This window comes from Thermochaetoides thermophila, assembly GCF_000221225.1.
Source record: "Thermochaetoides thermophila DSM 1495 unplaced genomic scaffold scf7180000011819, whole genome shotgun sequence".
Lineage (NCBI taxonomy): Eukaryota > Fungi > Ascomycota > Sordariomycetes > Sordariales > Chaetomiaceae > Thermochaetoides > Thermochaetoides thermophila.
This window is the reverse complement of record NW_006383035.1, coordinates 914,735-934,825: the sequence shown is the minus strand read 5'-3', so window position 1 is coordinate 934,825 and position 20,091 is coordinate 914,735. Positions and strand designations below refer to the sequence as shown.

Here is a 20,091-nt window from a genome sequence, read left to right as displayed (position 1 = left end):
CTAACGATCTTGAGTTCTAAAGCCGGTGCCGACCCGCAAGCATGTGGATCTTCTGTCCTGACCTTCCAAAGGAGCCGTCTCGCTGGCAAATCGCTCCTTGTTTTTAAGCTTGCAACAACTCTTTTCCATCGCGAATTTTGGTATCTGCCTTATCAAATGCCATGTTGTATCCAACACTCTGGTACGCAACGTCGCGCTGCTATTACCGCTTGGCTAGAATGCTTCGCCCGTGCACTATCCGGCACGTGTTTTTGGTGATGCGACTGCGGCTGGGCGTGCCGGAAACTACCGAGCTGCAAGTCAGCCATCGGCCCATTCTCTCGCCAAGAGCCCTAGTGACTGAAAAAGTTGCTGGCCCGGTACCTGCAGGTCGCTCTCTTGAGAAATCGCCAGTTCGGTGATGTAAGCGGCTAACGCACCCAGTTCTTTGTTGATCTGAGGATGAGGTCGATCGAGTGCAAGCTGTTGGGCTGAAATTTTGCTGATGATCACCATCACAACAACCTGTCAATCACTAACCCCGCATTCTTGGGCACTTGCCCAATTTTCGTGCGATCGATACTTACCTGCTCGCAGAACCGAGCTCCTTGCGCCAACAGCAACAAGCCGGCTGCATCGCATGACGTGAGACTGTGATCCTCGTCGCCGAGACACCAGTAAAGGGTTACTTAGGTACTGCCCGGCGGAAGAATCATTAATCCGCAATCTTTTCCTGGCCCCTCAGCAGAAGCTCGAAACTCGAGTGGCGACAGTTTCAAAGGCCCGATTGCATCTTCCATACAAGTGATGCGCTTAAGACCGACTTTGTGGTAAAGCAGCGGCTCAATGTACGTGCGAGCAAGGCAGCAAGCTGACATGCGAAGCCGGGGAGAAATGGACGGCCCGCCTGCAACCGACTTGTCGCCGTTCCAAAAACGCTTCGCTTGGACGAGGTGTTTGGCCGGGGGGAAGGGGGGGGGGGTGGACCACCTCATCGCAAGCACGATATCCACCCTGGGAGCGGCTCCGGAGCTAAGAGCGTTCTGGGCTCGGCATGCGGTCGGGAGAAAGTCGGCCCGAGCAACTTGCCTGACATCTTGCTGACCGGCCGATTGCACCTCTGACTTCCAGCCCAGGTTACAGCGCTGCCCACAATCTCTCAAGTCAGCAAATCTTGCTTCTTTGTCGCTAACACTCTCTTCACTTCGCTTCTCCGCCAATCGCAGCCGTCGACTCCAGCCTTCATGTAAATCTTTCGCAATGTTGTGTGGATCAACGTTGCTTCGCGTAGGGGTCGACGCCAAGAGTGCTCCTAACCCTGAGCCAGCTAAAACCCTGGACGGTCGCATTGTTAGCGCGATGGTGACTCGTAAGCGTCGGCTCTCGGCCTGCCGTGAGGCTCGAGAAGGAAGGCGACGAAGGATGCACCAGAGCGGGGCCTCATAGCGAATCCGGAAAGTCTTGATAACGTCGACCGTCGTGTTCCCAGACGATGGGACAAGGTGAAACCCACGATGACAGGGCTGGTAGGCGTCTGGAATGTCTAGAAACCCCACTGTATCCACTTCGTGTGCGACGCTATCCGCAAGTCCTCGTGGCGGCAATGCGCATCCTGCGACCCTGATCGGTTTATAGAGCCGAGAACAGCTGTCCACCCGCCTAGGGAGAATGGGAGCAAGGCAGTGGGGATGCCGTCATGGCGTCAGCATCATGGAAAACTGCGGAATATCCGTGTTGACCTTCAAGGGGTTGGCGCTCTGATTCAGCTGTTAACAATAATGCCCTTTGGCCATCATGATGCACGCATCATTTGTGGTTATTTGTTGGCCGATCGATCGTGGGATTTGTGGCGCAGAAGGTGCCGCAACGCTGCATGCACTGGCGCGTGGCCATCGCGTGGCTGTCAAAGCATGCCGCCTGATATCCCCGGCTCCATCATCCGATCGACCCAATCCCACGCGCCGCGTGGCCAGGAGATATGAACGCGCTGGTTGATAAGATCCGATCAGTGTGCTTGGCTGCAGGAAGGATGAGCAGGATTTCGCAGCCGTCAAGCCTGGGGAAAACGTGCAGCGCGGAAGCATCAACCGTTTTGGTATCCTGCAGGAACAGTGAGCTGACATAACGGCATCTTGCAGAAGGAGCCGAGGGAAAGATCAAGAGAGAATGCACCTGCGAGGTGGGTTGACGATCCAAGCACCTCTGCTGTCGAGGAGGTCCATTACGGATTAAGTGGTTAGCTGTGGGCGTAGAGTTTTGTGAGGTATGAGTGTCTTACTTCCCCTCAGGCAGCACCCTTGTAACCTGGCCTTCTCCTAGGAGGCCCTGGAGATCTTAAGTCTCCGGGATCTGAGATCATGAAAGGACCTCCGGAACATGACTTCATTTCAGGGTCAACATGTCCATGGCATATATGGGTGTCAAGGGATGTCTTGATGATGATATTGAGGTCTGTTCTCGGAGAGTTTGCCGAGTTTATTGTGTGTAGTGATCTTTTTTGTTCTACATGAACATTGCCTTAAGATATTTGTGAAGGCCAACCTTGGCCATCATTCTGCTGAAAGCTCACACATCGAACAAGGCTGAGACTCGTGGGAGCCAGTGGGTGCTACGATATTCATGACGATGAAGGATTTTTACTTCAGCTGGACACAGTTTGTGCAGAATGGTATAACGATCAGTCCAGTCCAGAGGACTTGTGATGATGTCAGATATCATAGCCTTTCCCTGTTTATTCCTTTTCCATTTAACTGTCCTGTTAACTCTGTCTTCCAATTGCACAGGAACACAGTAATAGAGCTTTCAATTGGCAGTTCTTTGTACAGCATGAAAGCACATCACCCTGTGCTGTTGCGGTCTATGGACTATGGATGGGAGACAGTTCCTAGTGTTCACCCAACTATCCAAGATGACTGTGGCCAGAGTGACACGAAGATGGTTCCCAACTCACCACCCTCAGTTTAACTGATAGGCTAATTAACCATGCTCAGAGACATTATCTACTTAATTTCCAGTTAAATTGCTCCCTCAGGTGCCTCTGAATGACAACACTTTGCTCACATGACTGCCGGCAGGCAACAATTGGCCCTGTTACTCCAAACCTACGACACTTTCACGTGCTACTACAAGCGCATCGTCTGCTTTTGTGGTTACCAAGACAAAGTTGTCTTAGAGAGGGACCGAAAAAAAACAAAAGGCATGCCAGAGTGTAATTCTCGCCATCTCCACGACCGTATCAACCTCTTCCCCCCACCCCCCGGGCCCAATAAGTGCCAAATGTGTGACATTGAACAGAAGACCAAGCCCGAGAGGGTAATACAGGATCAGGACGAAAGCAAACACATGGCACAGGAGCATGTAACAACTGCCGTTAGGAAGCCTCGCAGCGGTCGGACAAGTCAGCGTGGCCGCCCTGCAAGGAGTAATTACTTCTGGAGAAAATTGGGGCTGATGACAAGGGCCTGATGGAATATGAGGGTCAAGATAAGCCACAAGTACCCCCGGAAGACGAGGGTAACAAAGAGGGGTTGGGCAAACAGAAGGGCCAGAAAAACATGGGTTGGCCTAGACAACGGCTTACTGGGACAGTTACCTCATCAATACAACCTCAGAACCGAGAGCTGAGTAAGATACCCATCGATCTGAACAGGTTTGTCCATAGGCATAAGAACCTATGATCCTCTGAATGAAAAAGCTTGCTTTGAGTTGGTGCAAGAAGGATTCTCATACTGTCGCTTGCCAATCGCATGCGATGAGCCGAGGTCAGTTATGGGAGTTGGAGGGCCAGAGGTGGAGATGAATTGTGAAATGGAAAAGAGGCATCGTCCCAAACACTCACGACTGCTTGTGCCGCATGGAAGTACTGAATTTTACACCAGGATTTACCTTCTACATAACTTGCACCGCTACACTCAAAAAGGTCTTTAACCATATTCGCCATTCGGGCTTATAAGGTGCCGCATTGTGTTCTAAGGCAGACACCTACCCAGAAGCCTAAAGGTCATCCAACTTAGATGGGAAGGTAGTTGATGAATGCCCAAACCAGTTCCATGCCAGCACCTACCAGCTCGCTCAACCACCGTTTGAAAACACCGATATCAGTCCGGGGAGGTCACTTTTACATGAATGCTGTGACCAGTTTGGCTGCTGGTGTTCCCAGTGGGCGCGCTTCAAGAGACAACTGAGATGGACGGTTAAATATTCGTACCATTGCATTGCAGTGACAGCGAAATCATGTCCCAGCATCACACCGAAAACGTCCCATCGACTACCCAAATTCTTCCTTGCCTCCAGAGTACCTCCCCAGAAAGCAACGAAAAAGAAGGGAAAGAAACGCCGGTCAGACGTCCATCGATACCCACCCCGCTCGAGCGCCCGAAGGCAGGACCTCGAGAAAAATCGGGGTACAGATCATCGCCACTCTCTATACAGCCACGGCCTTGAAGAGCAAATGACCGCTACCTTTTGCAGGTAGGGCGAGAGTAATGAAAAAAGGACCTCACTGTACGGGAATCGAGGATTTTCATTCATCAACCCGGGTGGGATCTGTGGCTCCGTTAGGAAACACAAGAGAGGACAAATACTATAGAAATGATTCTCTGAAGTATTGTCGCTTGAAGAAAGAAAAGAAGAAAAGGAAAGCCCAAAGCTGGCAACCGAGCCAGTTTTAAGTACTAAGGCGACGTGGCCTGTGCACGTTGCAAATTTGCAAGTAGGTGCACGTGACTTTTCGGGCTACCAAGCGGGGCTGCAGCTGTCTCGGCGCTGGAAAATGCCGAAATTTGCTGACCCACCATGTTGGCAAGCATCTTCCTGCGATCTTGTGAAATATGAACCCGATGATCCTTGTTGAGAGCAAAAGAGGAAGATTGTTGAGCAGAGCAGTAATTAATGTTCACCCTTGGTGTCTTGTTCACTTTCAAGTCTGTCTAATGTCTCTTACTCAAACTTTATACTATTATCACTCTACAAACAAAGATTTTCGAGGCTTTCTTTGTCCGTCCTTTTCTAACACTTTTCTCTCCACCCTTATCAACAAGTGTTACCTTGTGTCACCGTCTTTGCCATCCAGGCCTGCCCAACTGGCAACAACTCTGGCCAGGTGGATGCTGGGACAAGTTCTTCTTGCCGAGAGACTCTTAATGGAAATTTTATGCAGATCTCAGAACTTAGGCTCACTTCCTTGCCGGTACAGCGATGTGTTCCCGAACTTTCCAGCCTGTTGCCTTGCTTTCACCGTCTCAGGCCTTCCTGATCACCAACTCCTTCTTGCACGACCGCCCATCACGAAAGCCTTGTTCTCACACTCTTTAATTGCAAAGTTCCCTAAATGACTTACTCTTTGCCCTTCACTTCTGCCCGTTCTTCCCTTTTTGATAACTCTCAGCTGCAGAGGTCATCAATGCAGTACCACGGCATTACACGACAAGCTAGCTTTGATGAGTTGACACGGCATTCCCATCTTGGCCAATCGTGTTACACCAGGCTGAAACTGGAGGCGTCAAACGGGTTTCACTGACGATGCTTCAGCTGAGGATGACGTAACCGCCTGGGATGCTCCTCTCTACCAACGCCTGTTGACTGCTGAGACCTTATATTCCGAGCAAGAAGAGCTTCGTTAGCAGCAATCGGCGTATCGGAGACTAGTTCGCAATGCCCAGCTAACTAGTGCAGCATGGCTGAGTGTTTCGGTGTTGGCTTCGACAAGGCCAAAGAGGATGATGCTAGTTTAATCTTCGGATGCTATAAGAGGCAACTAAGACGAGGTCCGAGCTTCTCGCCTCCGTCACCACCCCTCTCGTCTGAGACAGAGGACAGCTCGATCTGTACGTCCTGGCCGTTGCAAGATCGAAGCCACGTAGCTCTCACCTTGATCATTAATCATATCCTGGACCTAGGAGCTCGTTTGATCTGGCTCCTGCAGTCCCTTTTATTGAACGCTCATCTAGTGGATTCAAAATCGCCGTGCAACCACTATTAACCATGAAGGATAACTCGGAGGTCCGGGTGACGACACGAAGGCTCAGTAGAACGTTGAGTGTCCGGTCGACAAACTACCAGCCCGTGAACTGGAGACGGTTGTTCTTTGCCCCAAAGTATCTGGTCTGGTGGATCATCGGCATCATTGTCTTCGTCATAAGCATCTTCCTTACTGTTTACCATCATAAAGTCGTCCATGTGCGTCCCGTCTGCCAATGCTCTCCTTTCACCAGACTTGGAATCTAACCACTCGCAGTACCTTCGTCCATGGTCAGAAAAGGTTCGTGACTTGCCGGCGGGGTGGGTAATACCCATTGTCATTCTCATCATTATATCCTTTCCGCCACTATTCGGTCATGAATTAGTAGCGCTGCTATGTGGCCTAGTGTATGGGCTGTGGATCGGATTTGGGATTGTTGCGGCTGGGACATTTCTCGGGGAACGTACGTGCCCCCATCGAATCACCTCCCATAACAGCTTTGATGTTAACAGCTTTGCTGCCAGTTGGCACTTGGTTCGCCTTCACATACCTCTTCCGTCGACGAGCCATCAAACTTGAGCGAACGAACCTCAACTACGGCGCACTCGCCCGACTAACCCGCGATGGCGGCTTTTGGGTCGGTGCCCCTCCCCCCTCCCCCTCCTCCTACGTCGTTGACATACTTTAGATCATATTCATAATTCGCCTCTCCGCCATCCCCTCCCACTTCTCAACCGCCGTGTTTTCCACCTGCGGCGTGCGCTTCTGGTCCTTTGCCCTCGCCACATTCCTCACTCTCCCGAAACAAATCTTTCTAGTCTACCTCGGTACACTCCTTGTGGAAACTGACCCATCAGGAAACCAAAACAAGAAAGAAGACCCAACCACGACGATAATCAAGGACGTTGTCTTTGGCGTCGTGTTTGTTGTCACTGTCGTCATGGCGGGGTACATTTATGTGCATATGCGACGAGTGAAGAAAGTGTTACTTGCTGAACAGGAAGAGAGGAGAATCAGAAAGGAGGAGGAGGCTTTGGCAAGGGCAGCAGCTGGATCAGAGGTGGTTCTTCCTCTTACGGTGAATGGTGATGACGTGGAAGTTGACATTGAGGCTGCAAGAAGTTCGATGTCAAGCACTAGGACTCCTCAACAGGGTTCGGGCGATCCTGGGGGACTGTTGGTCCAGCTTGGGGGTGGCGGATCAGGCCCGAACGCACGGGATGGGTCGTTATCGGCCGTCGTGGCTTCCATACGCCGGGAGTCGGGGTACGACCCCATTGAGCAGGAGGAAAACAGGCTGGCTGTGGGAGGGAATGCTGTACCGGCGAGCTTAGCCCCGAGCCGAGCAGATCCGTTGACATCGCCGTTTTTGTGGAGGCTGTATGACATTCAGGAGGAGGTTGGGAGGGACAGTCGGTAAAGAGGTTCCTCGGCTCATTATTCGGAGCTTCTGTGGGAAGAGGCGATGGGTTTACAGTTTCTTGACGTGACATTGACACCTCGGGCATGTTTTTGAGAAAGTAACGCCAGGAAAACTAGCCATGGAGTCTAATTTCGGGGTTTTCAGCCCTCAAGCTTAGCCTTCATTCAGCCTACTGTCTTTGCTCAGCCTCCGGAGGTGTGTTGGATCGAGTCCTTCCTTACTCCTCTATGGGAACACTCGACATGGCACATGCCTGTTATCTTGAGACCCGCTAACTCTTCACTAGTTGACACGTAAAGCCACTAAAGATCCCAAGACGCGTTATCTTGGTTTAAAATCAACCATATTTGACTGCTCATTTCCAAAACATCCGAGGATGGCTCGACAAGTCTAGCATCTATGTACTTACTTTTATGTAGGATCATTGGGCCTTGTGATCCAGCTTCCGAATGTTCAGCCCCACGTTCTGTTACCGCGTCTCCTTGAACGTTTCACCGTTCACCAAATAGCAATATTCCAGCCGCTCTTCATGTCGCCGACTATTTGAAAGCACCCAGCTGTTCAACGGTTGAGGAGCATGGCTGGTGGGCTTGAATATTTTCTTTGAATCTCTTATAAAGTTTTTTAACAGCCTCTTTTACAACATCATGGAACAACTCGTATTTAAGAGCTTTGTTGTTCGCTCTTAGATGTTCTAGTCTCAAACGCAACATTGAGATCCCTACAGACTGACTAGGACAGATCACCACTGCACCAAACGTGATCTCTTGCGGGGTTTCCACCTGAAAATCCTCTTGACATGGGCATTTTTGCGTTTTTGAAAACCACATACCACATACCACTTACTATCTCTTGTACTGATATGAGGGACTCACAAGTACACCCAGGGTACCTAGTTTTGGCCTTGGCTGGGCGATCCGCGAAGTATCGAGTTTTTGTACTTTTTGCACGTTTTTATTAGCAGACCGACAATCCCAAGAAAGTAGGAGATTTTGAAAAATGCAACAATCAGGATCAGTGGAGATTGAATGCTAGTAACAGAAACGATCTTGGATTGGAATGAAGCTGAAGTCAATCTGGCCTCGGGGATAGTAGCAGGCATATTTATATGCAGAGACGAAAGGTGCACAGCATATAAGATCTCTTTTCATGCCCTATTGTTGAAGGCTTCCCGTGAATGAAGCCAGCTAACAAGGGTCTTGAATTGATACCCTCCGGTCATCTGACTTAAAGCAGCCTTTGTCACATTCTCTCATAACAATGCATTGTGGCCGTTGAAGCGGCTAACAATAGCGCTAACACGGCGAACAAATAATGAATCCTTTGTGGGAATCCTGGACAATCTAGTGTTTGTCAAAGACATGGCTGCTTTATGCTGCTGATAACACAGTACAGGTCTCCGGTCCGTTTTCTGCTTGGTGCTTTTCACAGCCAACTGTTTGTTGGTTTGATCAGTGTCGTTTATTTACGTTCCTATCATGATTTCCATTATAAATATGAAAAGAAGGCTCTTTATCTTCAGTGCTTCGAACTCATTTATCAACGACTGATGGACGCGGTTGGAAAACATGGCCCTAATCAGGGTATGATTGTATAAATACTAAGCAACTTGAAAAAGCTCTAGGGCACCACTACCTTTCAATGGGATTAAGTAGCAGTAACCCCAGAATCCCGAATTTGTGAGAATGCCATATCAACTGGAGCAAGGAGCCAAAATGGTAGGATGCATCTTTCCCAGGTAATCTAAACGATGAATTCTGATGCCATTAAAGGTGAAGAACTGCTATGGACTCTCCTTGTTAGTTATTCAAATACCTAGCAGGTAGGCTGAATACAGAATGACACATGTACTAAGACCACACCATCCCAAAGCACAAGGCGAACTCATGATCCAAGTTGTAACCAACCAGTTATTGATACTCAGTTTATTATCATTCCATTCAATGTCTATCTAGTCCAGCAGCAATAGCAAAGTTTTACCCTACATTTCCGTCATTTCCCGTTTACTGTGCAAGGAATTGGAAATATGAAAAGCGGTTGAGATCTTTGGCAAGCCTGTCAGGAGTGGAATAGTCCATGCATCTCAATATGTCAATCCTTCAAGCCCTGGATAATTCATTGCTGCATGTAAGCCACATATGGGTTCGCTTCATAGGATGGCCCGGCTTCATATGCCGTTTCTTGATATGATGGCCGGCCTCTTCTATCTCTTCGTCTTGCTGTTCAGCTGGTTGTATCGACATAGCCTGCTGCGCAACCTTCTACAAGTACAATGGACGCTGTTGAGACGGTCCAGCCTGAGTAGATGGCGGCTCTGAAAACAGTGTGGGTTCCCAATGCATGGCCAAGGAGGGAAATATTTGGCCATGCCGGCCTTGGAACAAGATATGACATAGCGACTTCATAGTACAGGTTGGCACAACTCTGCCAGATTTGTAGGCGCTGCGTGCGCCAGTGCTCCACCTAGTGAATCTGCACCTCTTTGTAAAGTTCGTCCCCATTTTGAGAACCGCACCTTGAAGTTTGGATCTCGTATGACTGCACTTTTGAGGAAATTTTGCCACTCCTCCATTAGATAGGGATCGGTGGGTGGCAATGTGTCGAGCGCCTTAATGGCACATAAACAAAAACCAGAAACGTGGATAGATTTTTTTTCCTCTTTTACATCCATGGCTGCTTTTCGGCCACATTCCCTGATGATTTCACGTACGAAATTTGGAAAGCTGATACCTGCCCTATTGCAATTGGACGTGCATATTCTATATCCATTTGTTGTTCCCATATATACAGGGTAAGACCTTAAACACATGATGCTGAGTTCAGCAGGGCTAAGCCAGCCCGATGATGTTGATAGCGTAGGTCTGAGTATTAACAGGACCTTTCCTAAGCTTATTGAAGTGATGATTGTCGTTTCCATATTCACCAACACTCAAATGACTGGCGAGTTTTTAAATCTGCCCTAATATCACTCATTCTTGCTTGCGTAATAGGGTCACGAACCAGTTAGCCATGATGTTGAGCACTCTACAAAGACTAACGTACCTCAGGCAACCAACAGGTCAGGCATCATTCAATCTGGGTTGCTTTGATCACTCCTACGGGCTTAGGAAGTGTAATGGAATGTTTATTGGTAGGCTCTTGAAAAGCAATTATCTACGTATGTGACAGGATCAGTTGGCTCGGGGTTGGTGACACAGGTAAAAAACATGGTCGGAAGGATTACCAGCAACAAGCGTGAGAGCTCAACACTTCTTAGTTGGAATATGGGTCTATGATGCTCTATTGAGATGAGCATTGTAACGCCAATCCGTTCACCAATAAGGCTCAAAGGACTATGTAGACCAGCTGCCACCCCAATATCCCACCCTTGCCATTGACTCTAAATCCAAATCCCTTCAATTTCAATCTTCACTTTCCCAAGTTATTAACCACACTCCCCACCATAACTGCAACCTCCCTATCCCAACTCTTCCCTTTGCCTGCATCCCCCTTAGCCCCTGTCCCCGCTAACCCCAGGGAAGCTGCAAAATTCTTTGGCACCTCCCCTCCCCTCAACACACACTCCCTCAACGCATCCCCGACAACCTGCCGGTTCCCCTTTAGATTTCGTGCCGCCGCGCCCCCTTTGTTTACAATCTCCTGCACTCGAGGCGCCATGTTGGCGGCGAGGGTCCGCCAGAAGTAGCTTTGAAGGGAGCCCGTTTCGAGATGAGTTAAAAGAGGTTGAAGCAGTGTGCCTGAGAAGGCAAGTTTGGTGCTCAAGAGGGGGTGAATAGGGGGTTTGGTTGAGTCGAGAATTGTTTCTAACGCGAGAATATTCTGACAGCGGGCGGAAATTTCAGCAAGGGTGCGGTCTAGATTGGGAAGGTTGGTAAGTGCCCTTGACAGAGAGGCGATGGAAGATTGGAGGGCCGAGCGGAGGTAAGCTTCGAGGGCTGAGAGCATGAAGGTTGGGTTCCACTGTTTGGCGGGGGATAGGGGAATGGGCGAGAGGAGATAGAGAGAGGTGAGGGCGGAAATAGTGCGTGATTTGAGGTCTTCGGATTGGGCGAATGTAGTGGTGCCGACAGAGAATTCGCGGATGATGCGCTCAGCGGTTTCGCGGACGGTTTTTTCGACGGGAGTGAGGATGCTGTCTTTAAGTTGTTTGATCACCGTCACGTTTTCAAGGAGGGCAGCAACCTCCTTGCTGGAACCGCCTGCATCTTTAGTTCCAGCACTTCCATCGAACAACTCCCTGAGGGCCAAAACCGTGTGGACGCATCTCCCCAGAGCACGGTGATCCTCCTTGCCCTTAACGCCTGCATTCAACTCCGCAAACTGCGCTTCCAGCTGCCGTCCCAACACCAGCGCCCTCGAAACAGCCCTCATCAACCTCGTCGCATGCCATAACCGATCCACAACATCCCTCACTTCCTTTGCATGCTCATACCGCTCAATAACTTCCCTCTCTAGCTGCCGATACGAGTCGTTGACCGCCTTAATCTGCGGCTCTAGCGTATCAGCAATCTTTTTGCTCGCGTCAGTCTGGTCGCGGGTGTGAGAGAGTAAAGACCCCGCTGAGCGAGCTGTTAGTGAGTCAATATGTGTGTTAACTTCTTGGATATCGAAAAGAACTTTGGAGAGGGGTGTTGCGAGGTCGAGGGGTGAGTCAGAGGGGTTGTTGGTTGCAAGGACAAGAGTGTTAGCGAAGGAGTGAGGGGAGAATGTAGGGGAGAGGAAGGCCTCGTAGTCGATATAGGAGGGCTCGGAGGAGTTTGTTGGGAGGGTCTTGGTTGTCATTTTTGCTGTTTGGAGTGTCAACTCATGAGTTGGGATTTTTGAACCATTGAAGGTCACACTGAGGATGACATTGGGTAAAGTTAACGTTGTGTTGCCGTTGGGGTACGACGCGGCTGATTGGCTGTGTTCCAAGACAGTGGATTCAGTGGGTCTTGCACCTGCAGCCGTTCTCCGCAGACCACCAACTCCCGTCCGCGCTTGGCACAGTGAGGTCATCACAATACGGACAGTGCGGGCTGGCCTAGCGAGTTCTGGACCCGAGATATGAGGTTGCATGTCGAGATTTCACGAAATTCGAGTCTCAAAAGCCACTTTCTTGGACTAAACAGATCTTTAAGCATTGATCTTGCATTGGATTCAGGGTTGGTTGATTCTGGCATTGTCAATTCCAACTGCAATCCTAGGCTCACTGCGTTAAGCACAGTGTACGCGCAATCGGCCCCACTGCGTAATTAGCGACCTCGTCGCCCTGGCCGGAATTCGCGGCGTATCAATTAAACTCAAACTGTCAACGTCTTCGCTGACTACCCTCCTCCGTTCACATCACCAGCCTTATCGCCGCCACTGCCTCACTCCTCCCAGCTCTCGCTTGCTAAGCATCGCACCATGTCCTAGTGCCGACGTCCGGGCGCCAATCGTCGCTCGGCCATTGCTCAGCTTTCTCTGCTCGACCGCATTATATCGCTAGCTATTATTACCTACTGCTACCCCAATTCCAGTCACAATCGCTACTTTAGCATCATCATTGCTCCAAAATGATGCACCAAGTTCGCGACGTGCTCGCCTTCCCTGGAGGTGACAATTCCTCCGACACCGTCATCGGCGGCGTGCACTTTAACCTCTCGACCCTCGCCTTCTGGAACTACTCGCTCTACACGAATGGCACCGTATCTAACGGATCCAAGTGCTATCTCACCTTCAAACCGTACACGCCTGTATTTCTGTTCCCGAACGGCACATTTCTCAATGCAACGTCGTGTTACTCGCCCGTCTACGGGATCAATATGCGCGCCGGTGTCGGCATCGGATTCGCCTGTCTGTTCGGTCTCGCTCTGGTCTTGACGCTGGTCAATCTCACGAAACATGGCCGGCTGCATCTGCCTGCGGAGAAGCGGTTCTATCCGATTGGCAGGAGATGGCAGTGGTACTGGGGGTCGTTTGTCTGCGCGACGGCGATGATCAGCTTGTTTACCGCAGTTGATGTCGACCGGTACTATCTCCCGCAGCTGCCAATCATCTTAACAAGTTTTTTCTGGTTTCTCATGCAGATGGGCATCATGGCCCTCGTCTGGGAGGCAGTTCGACACTGGGGTAGCTGGATGGAGCGGCAATACGTCGATCCCGACCCGTTCTCCCTCCGGCAAGAAGGCCGTCGCTACTGGGTTGAGTTCTGGCTGCCTCTGATCTTCTACCTATTCCTCTGGCTCGTACGTCGTTCATACTCCCCCTTACACACCCCCACTCAACTAACATTTCTCTACGGCAGAACTTCTTCATGATCGTCCCACGCTCCTGGACACCCATCCAACACCAGCGCTCCCCCGAACAAACCCTTCTCTCCGCCGCGCCCACCGCAACCGATGTCCGCTTCAAAATTGCCTCTTTCTTCCTCTGTGTGTGCTGGCTCCTCACCGTTTTCTCCCTCGCCCACTCCATCAAGCACTATTCCCGCCCACACTCCCTCCTTCAAGCCCTCAAATCCATACCTTTGCGCTTCGTACTGATCCTCCCTCTCGCCGCTGTCGTCCCTGCTTATCAGGCCCTCGTCGCCTTTCATTTTGCTTATTCCCCTTTGAGAGTCGATGGTGACAAGGCGGCTATCTTTGCAGGGGGGTATGCGCCGTCCCTTCTCATTCTCTACATCCAGGCCTTCTTTGGGTTTGTCACGCCCAATGAGGACCTTGAACTACGGCGTCAGCGCCGCGAGCGCGGTGTTGCCCTCGATCAGGAAATGGGCGTCGTGCGCAAGCCGGCGTGGTGGCGGCTTGCAAGTGGGGATGTCCTCAACCCGGGAAGGGCAACTTCCGGGGAGAGCATGCGCGATTGGTTGACCCGGAACGCAAGACAAGTTGTTGGGGAGAGACCACGCACCGATGTTAATGGAACTTCCCCTGATGGGGTGGAACAAGACGCTGGTCGTGCCCCTGTCAACCTAGAAATGTCACCGCTTTCACTGGCAGCTTCACACCCGAATCATCCCCCCCCACAGTACACAGGTCACTCGGAAGCCCGACATCGCGAACGCACGCTGGAACTAGCTGCTGAAGTACTCTTCCCGCATGCACAGGGGATATTGGCAGAAGAGAGGGAGCGCAGGAGGAGGGAGTTAATGGAAGATGGCCCCCCGCCGCCGAGTTACTTGGAGGCAACGAGAGAGGGTGGCAGGTATCAGGACCATCCTTCCGGAGGCGCGGCTGTGGGGAGTGGGAATCCGAGGAGTGGGAGTGTGGGTGGGCAGAGTACAAGGTCGACTGCGGGGCAGCCGATACAAGTTAGGAGTATGTTGGATGTGTAAGGGGCTCAGGGGCCGTCTGCGTGACCGTTGGGAGGGAGGGCTGGATGGTCACCAGCCTTGGTCGCTGCACTGGAGCTAGGCCGAGTGGCTAGGCTTCTTTGTGATTCAATGCGCCGGAGTTTTGGATGTCACCACCCATCGCTAGGATTCAGTTAGGGTGACGAGACGGTCAATGAGGCTTTCGTCCCCCGCGTTTCAGAGCCTTCTGAGCTCTGACTGGCCAAAGCTCGTTCGGTGCCTGTTCAGCACAATCGCGCTGGGGCTTCACTGCTGCCTAGGCTGGTCTTCCTTTTCTCCGAACGCTGCTGACTCAGCCCTATTAAGCTGGAAGTGATTGAGAAACTTCCTTGTCCGATATCATCGGCGTCCCTGGCAGGTACTGAAACTTTTGTGCTTGTTCATTGGCTGCGTTTGTGAGGGCTGCCCTACAGCAGGGCTGGCATTCCAGTTTGGAGGGTTGAGTGCATATGATTGCAACATGGCCAGGGGGTGTCGAATGGTTCCTCGAGCCTTTATCCCTTTTCTCTTTGGTTAGCTTCCCTCCTTTCTGACTTACGTCTCTCCCCGGCAGGCTGGCAGGAACAGAAATCTTCTCATCACGTAACTGCAACTAACGCATTTCCCCTTCACATCAATACTCGGACAAGGCTGCGGCACTTCAGACCAGCTGAAGCCTTTCCTGTACTGACAAACCCCACGCATATATCAGATCAGGTGGCACTTATCATCTTCTGTGTATGGGACTGTACATCTGTATTCTCGGATTTGTCTGCCTATTTCTGTTCGGGTCAAGTAATAGCCACAACTCAATACATTTCATACATTACAGCCAAGCACCATGGCCTTCCCCTGTCAAAAGTGCACAAATCAACACCATGCTTCCGACTTGAGCAGTACACCCTCGGTAAGTACCATCTTTGAGCATTCGCTGTGTGCTTCCGGAGTCTTTTCCCTACCTTGACGTAACACCGGTAGCATCCCTAAGGGCTCCAATCAAGTGGAGCAAAGACACACAAACTTCCAAAAACATACAACACCGAAGGTTCCCCAGTCGTCTCCGACCTGAGTACTAACCCGGCCCTCAGTGGCTTGTCTATGGGAGAGCGGACGGGATCCCGAATGTTCCACTGGGTGTGGTCGTATGTGCTATAGAGTTTCCAACAGCTGCCTAATAAAGCCGTTCGCCCTGCGCAATCCATCACCATGCTCCCTGACCAGTCTGGGATTACAGGAGCTGGTAAAAAGCAACTTTTTCGGCAACTCTTACTGACGGATGGAAGATTTGTAGGAAGAGGAAGTTGTGTAGTGAAAAGTTGCCTCAAGGATTGGAGCGGATGGGTGTCTGCTGGACGACAGCACAGCACGTCGTGTCAGGCAAACCCTAACTTAGAATCCACAACTCTACTGCAAAGGTCAGAACGATAAACGAAAGGAAGACAGCAACAAACTTCGCAATGAACAGTCGTAAATGGTAATGACCAGACACAGAAAACAGTGAGGCATGTTGTGCTGGCATTAAAAATTGTCAAAAAGGAATTTGAGTCCACCTGACCTCCTCAACGTTTGCATCAACCGCGAATCGGACGCGGGGCTCATCGATGGCAACGATGAATTTTACCACTAAACCACTGATGCGTAGATGCCTAGAGCGGGTGGACAATGGGCATGGCATTATGGGTGGGGTAAGGTAAGTAGGGCTGGTCAGAAAACAAAGCCTTGTCTTTGGGTGATAGGTAAAGGTCAACTGTGGAAAGATACAATGCCATTGACCTTGTCTCATCCTGTCGTTACAATTCCAGGCTGTGCATGTTGAGCGCATGGTCAAATGTTCTTTCGTCAACTCATTACATCACCCGACATCTGGTCCAGAAAAACTTGGCAACTTGTCCAATGTAGTCATGCTTATCAACCTACTCGTCCTATCCATACTCATCCAACGGAACGAGTACAGGCGACATCATAAAGTAAAAATGCCAGCAAGCCTATTCCAACAAACAATCGAGAGCGATAGATAGAGAGAGAAAAAGAGAAGGGTATCCAATCCATGACCAATCAATCCATTTGTTCTAGCCCTGTGTCTGCTAAGCATCTCCCCCTCCCAAATCTCTCCTCATTCAATTCAAATAATTCATCGATCGAAGCAATTCATGCTTACCGGCGAGAGTAAGTTCCAAGCCTATCGCAGCCAGCCTAGCCCAATCCATTCCCACACCATCAACATCCCATCCGCATATCATTCATCGTCATCATCAGAGTCTGAGAACCAAGAGAAGAGAGGAGAGCCATGTCGTAGCATCACATATCCAAAAATCCAAACTCAGAATTCCTGTCCCAATAAAACGCTCAAAGAATCAAAAAACGTGCAGACCAATCTAAATAGTTAAGCCATCCAACTCCAAGACGTTACAGACATCACCAGTAGATACCAAGAAATCCAACACTACCTAGATAACGGGAAATGAAATGATTTAGAGAAATAGATAACAGACCATGCCCGCACGTCCGTCCGTTTGTGTAAGCAGCGATCGTCCGGAAAAACTAAACGATATATGTGTCTATAGCGAGTGCATGGGGTATCTCGAATGTAAAAAAACGAACGGCAAGAAGGGGAATGCTGGCTCGATAAAAAGAGCGAGAGTCGTCCAATTCGGCCTTGGGGCTGTCCAGAATCAGATCAAGTATAGTATGCCATCTGAGAATGCGGCTGATCCTAGCATCACAGCATCTCGTTCATCCACGGCGCTGCATTAGCCCATCACGACTATTTCAAGCTCCGCCTCAGTAAGCAGTTCCCTCACTGGTTGCCACAGCCACAAGCGCCTGCAGCCTTTTCATTGACTCAGACGTATTACCTGACTGGTTCGGGGGGCGTTCCGCAGTATACGGATTGGGCTCCATGACAGGCACGGTGTGCTGACGGACGGGAGGAGGCTGCTCCCGTGCAGGGAAGCCCTGGAAATTGCTCAGGTTCGGATGCAGCATGCGGTCCATACGGGGTCTGGTGTCGTACGTCGGCTCCCGAGGCTGCGGAGGAGGCGGGGGAGCAGCAGGAGGGCCGTCATACCAACTCACATGACGTGGCGGTTCACGAACGGGCTCGGGAGCGGGAGCCGCAGTATACTGAGGAGGCCCAGAGGTTGTGTACTGGGGGGGACCCGATGCAGTGGTGTACTGTGGGTGTGGTGGGTAAGGGGTCGTGTAGGTTTGCGGCTTGGGAGGGTCGCGCACAGGCTCGTTGCGCATCATCAAGGCCTGGTTGGTCTCGTGGGCCCAGGCACCGGCACTGTCTCTCGGAGGGGTGTTAAGGTCCAGCCGGTTAATGCCACGATCCAAGCTCGAGTCCCACTGCACGGTCGGCCTGCGGTCTAGGATGGGATCGGGCCGAGGACCAGGTCCGGGCCGGATGGCAAGCTCTGTGTCAACTCTCATAGGCGAAAGAGCACGTCTGGGAGGGGTTGGCGGCCTGATGTTGTCGAAAGATTCGATACCTGGCAGACGGATGGGCTGCGACAGAGGCGGGGGATGATCGGAAATGGTTTCGGGGGCGATCTGTGAAGGCACCATAACTTGGCTGAGCCTGCTTGGATTGAAATCACGGCTGTCTGGATGCCAAGTCCGACGCCGCCAAGTATCATCTGCCACGGTCGACACAGATTCCCTCCTCTGCCATGTCGGCGCTGAACCCGCAGGTGGTGACAGGATGCTGCCCTGAGCCGGCGAGGCGGACTCGCTTCCGGAGGAGCCGATGGCCGAGGGACCAAAGACAGGTCTGGCGCTTGGTCCGCCAGGTGACTGGAATGGGTTGCCGCCAGAGGGAACACTCAGGCGACGTGCAGGAGTGGTCTTCGAGTCGACATACATGCTTTGCGACCGGACATGGCCATGACCCCCATGACCGCCGCTGGGAGCCACGATGGGGTTCCACCGAGGGCTGTTCTGAGCAGTAGAAAATGTAGCTGAGGTCGGTGTGCTGAAGTCGCCAGGCGAGGGAGCACGGTATTGCGGGCCCTCACCAGATGCATAATGCTCAAACGATGGCCGGGCCATGGGATCGTTCACGACCAGCGGTGGTGGCCGCCGACCATTGTCGCCAAGAGTGAAAGCTGAGCCGGTGATTGACGACAAATTGGCGATGTTGGATGTGGACAATGACTTGGCATGGCCACGAACTGGCCCAATGCTCGAAGTTGTCGTCGACCGGACCCTGCCTGTCGTCCTGCCTATCCTGTCTGTCCGAATCTGCCTCTGGTATCGTGTGCCGGTCGCAGCCAAAGAGTCAATCGGAATGTCCTCGTTCAGATGCACCGTCTGTGCATGCTGCCGCAAATTATCGAGTCGTGAGAAGCGACGAGAGCAATGACATTGAAACGGGCGCTCGCCTGTGTGTTTTCTATGTGCATACTGTCAGCGTTGTGTCATGTAAACTAAGGATGAGACATACCTGATATGACGAGCGAGGTGCTCACTCCTGGTAAAGCTGAGGTTGCATGGAGGATAGTCTGTGCAGTAGAAGCGCTGCGACTTCTTCTTCTTCGATTTGTTTCCATCGTTGCTCTCGTCCCCAGAACCGTGACCCTCATCATTGCTTCCCTGTGTCCCAGTCGACCCTGCTGCCCCGCTCGTTCCTCCTCTTGCACCAGCCGCACCTGGCTCTCCTTCTGATTCGTTCATCGCAACATCATCGGATTTCGCTCGACTCGGTTGCTGCGAGTGTTCTCGTTCTCTTTTTTGGCCAGCCGTGGGCGGTGTAGATTCAGGGATCGCTACGGAGTCGGGAAACCGGTCATTCGGGAGGGGCTTCTGTGAGGCTAATGCGCCAGCGCTGAAAACGGCGTCTTGCGCGGGTCTCGGAGTCTGCGAGGGGGCGGTACTCGGACGCGGGGTCATCGTCGGGGTGGCGATGGTGTCCTTACGTTGCTCCGCCGGAAGCGGACTGTTAACTGGACGGAACGTGGCAGCCATGTTGATGGGCTGGGGTGTGTGTGAGAGAGTGAAGGGAAGAGAGGTGTGAAGCAGGGGAAGCAGGGCAGCAGCTGGGGGTACTGAGGGTTGATATGCGTCCAGCCTAGCGAGGCTGAGACGACGAGCCGGCTGCAGGGGCAAGGTGCGGGGGAGGCTGTCTGGGAGCTTGGGAAAGTGTGCAACAAACCGAACGGGAAACAGGACGGAGGCGGGACAGCGCAAGGAGGGGCACCGCGCTAGGTGTGTGGGCGAGTGGGCGAAATGTGTCAGAAAGGAGCCAGGGATGCGGATTAGGGTAGGGATCGCTCGAGCGCGAGGGTTGCTGATGGAGCAATGCAGTGTAGCTCGCAGAGTGCGATGTGTTTGATGGCAGCAAGGCGTCGACAGTGATGCTGGTAGAACTTTGTTACACAGCTCGATGGATCAGTGTGAGCATGTGGTGTCTTGAGGATGATGGGGATGAAGAGGACA

The 20,091-nt window shown here is 51.6% G+C and overlaps 4 protein-coding genes and 1 non-coding gene across 5 annotated transcripts; 2 read left to right on the top strand and 3 right to left on the bottom strand.

Annotated features, from left to right (window-relative positions):
* Positions 1–5,961: 5,961 nt before the first annotated feature.
* CTHT_0049940 (uncharacterized protein) lies at positions 5,962–7,358 on the top strand (the record flags this gene model as incomplete). Its single annotated transcript, XM_006695280.1, has 4 exons — positions 5,962–6,156; positions 6,215–6,401; positions 6,463–6,575; positions 6,627–7,358. The coding sequence occupies 4 exons, from the start codon at positions 5,962–5,964 to the stop codon at positions 7,356–7,358; spliced, it is 1,227 nt and encodes a 408-aa protein (XP_006695343.1).
* A 3,411-nt stretch (positions 7,359–10,769) lies between these two features.
* On the bottom strand, positions 10,770–12,143 carry CTHT_0049930 (uncharacterized protein; the record flags this gene model as incomplete). The annotated part of the gene is made up of 1 exon (XM_006695279.1): positions 10,770–12,143. One exon carries the CDS (start codon positions 12,141–12,143, stop codon positions 10,770–10,772), a length of 1,374 nt encoding a protein of 457 aa, XP_006695342.1.
* A 755-nt stretch (positions 12,144–12,898) lies between these two features.
* CTHT_0049920 (uncharacterized protein) lies at positions 12,899–14,658 on the top strand (the record flags this gene model as incomplete). Its single annotated transcript, XM_006695278.1, has 2 exons — positions 12,899–13,570; positions 13,630–14,658. The coding sequence occupies 2 exons, from the start codon at positions 12,899–12,901 to the stop codon at positions 14,656–14,658; spliced, it is 1,701 nt and encodes a 566-aa protein (XP_006695341.1).
* A 1,564-nt stretch (positions 14,659–16,222) lies between these two features.
* Positions 16,223–16,293, bottom strand: CTHT_0049910. The gene has a single exon. It is a non-coding gene; the product is annotated as a tRNA-Gly (tRNA).
* A 1,143-nt stretch (positions 16,294–17,436) lies between these two features.
* On the bottom strand, positions 17,437–19,620 carry CTHT_0049900 (uncharacterized protein; the record flags this gene model as incomplete). The annotated part of the gene is made up of 2 exons (XM_006695277.1): positions 17,437–19,048; positions 19,100–19,620. The coding sequence occupies 2 exons, from the start codon at positions 19,618–19,620 to the stop codon at positions 17,437–17,439; spliced, it is 2,133 nt and encodes a 710-aa protein (XP_006695340.1).
* Positions 19,621–20,091: the final 471 nt, after the last annotated feature.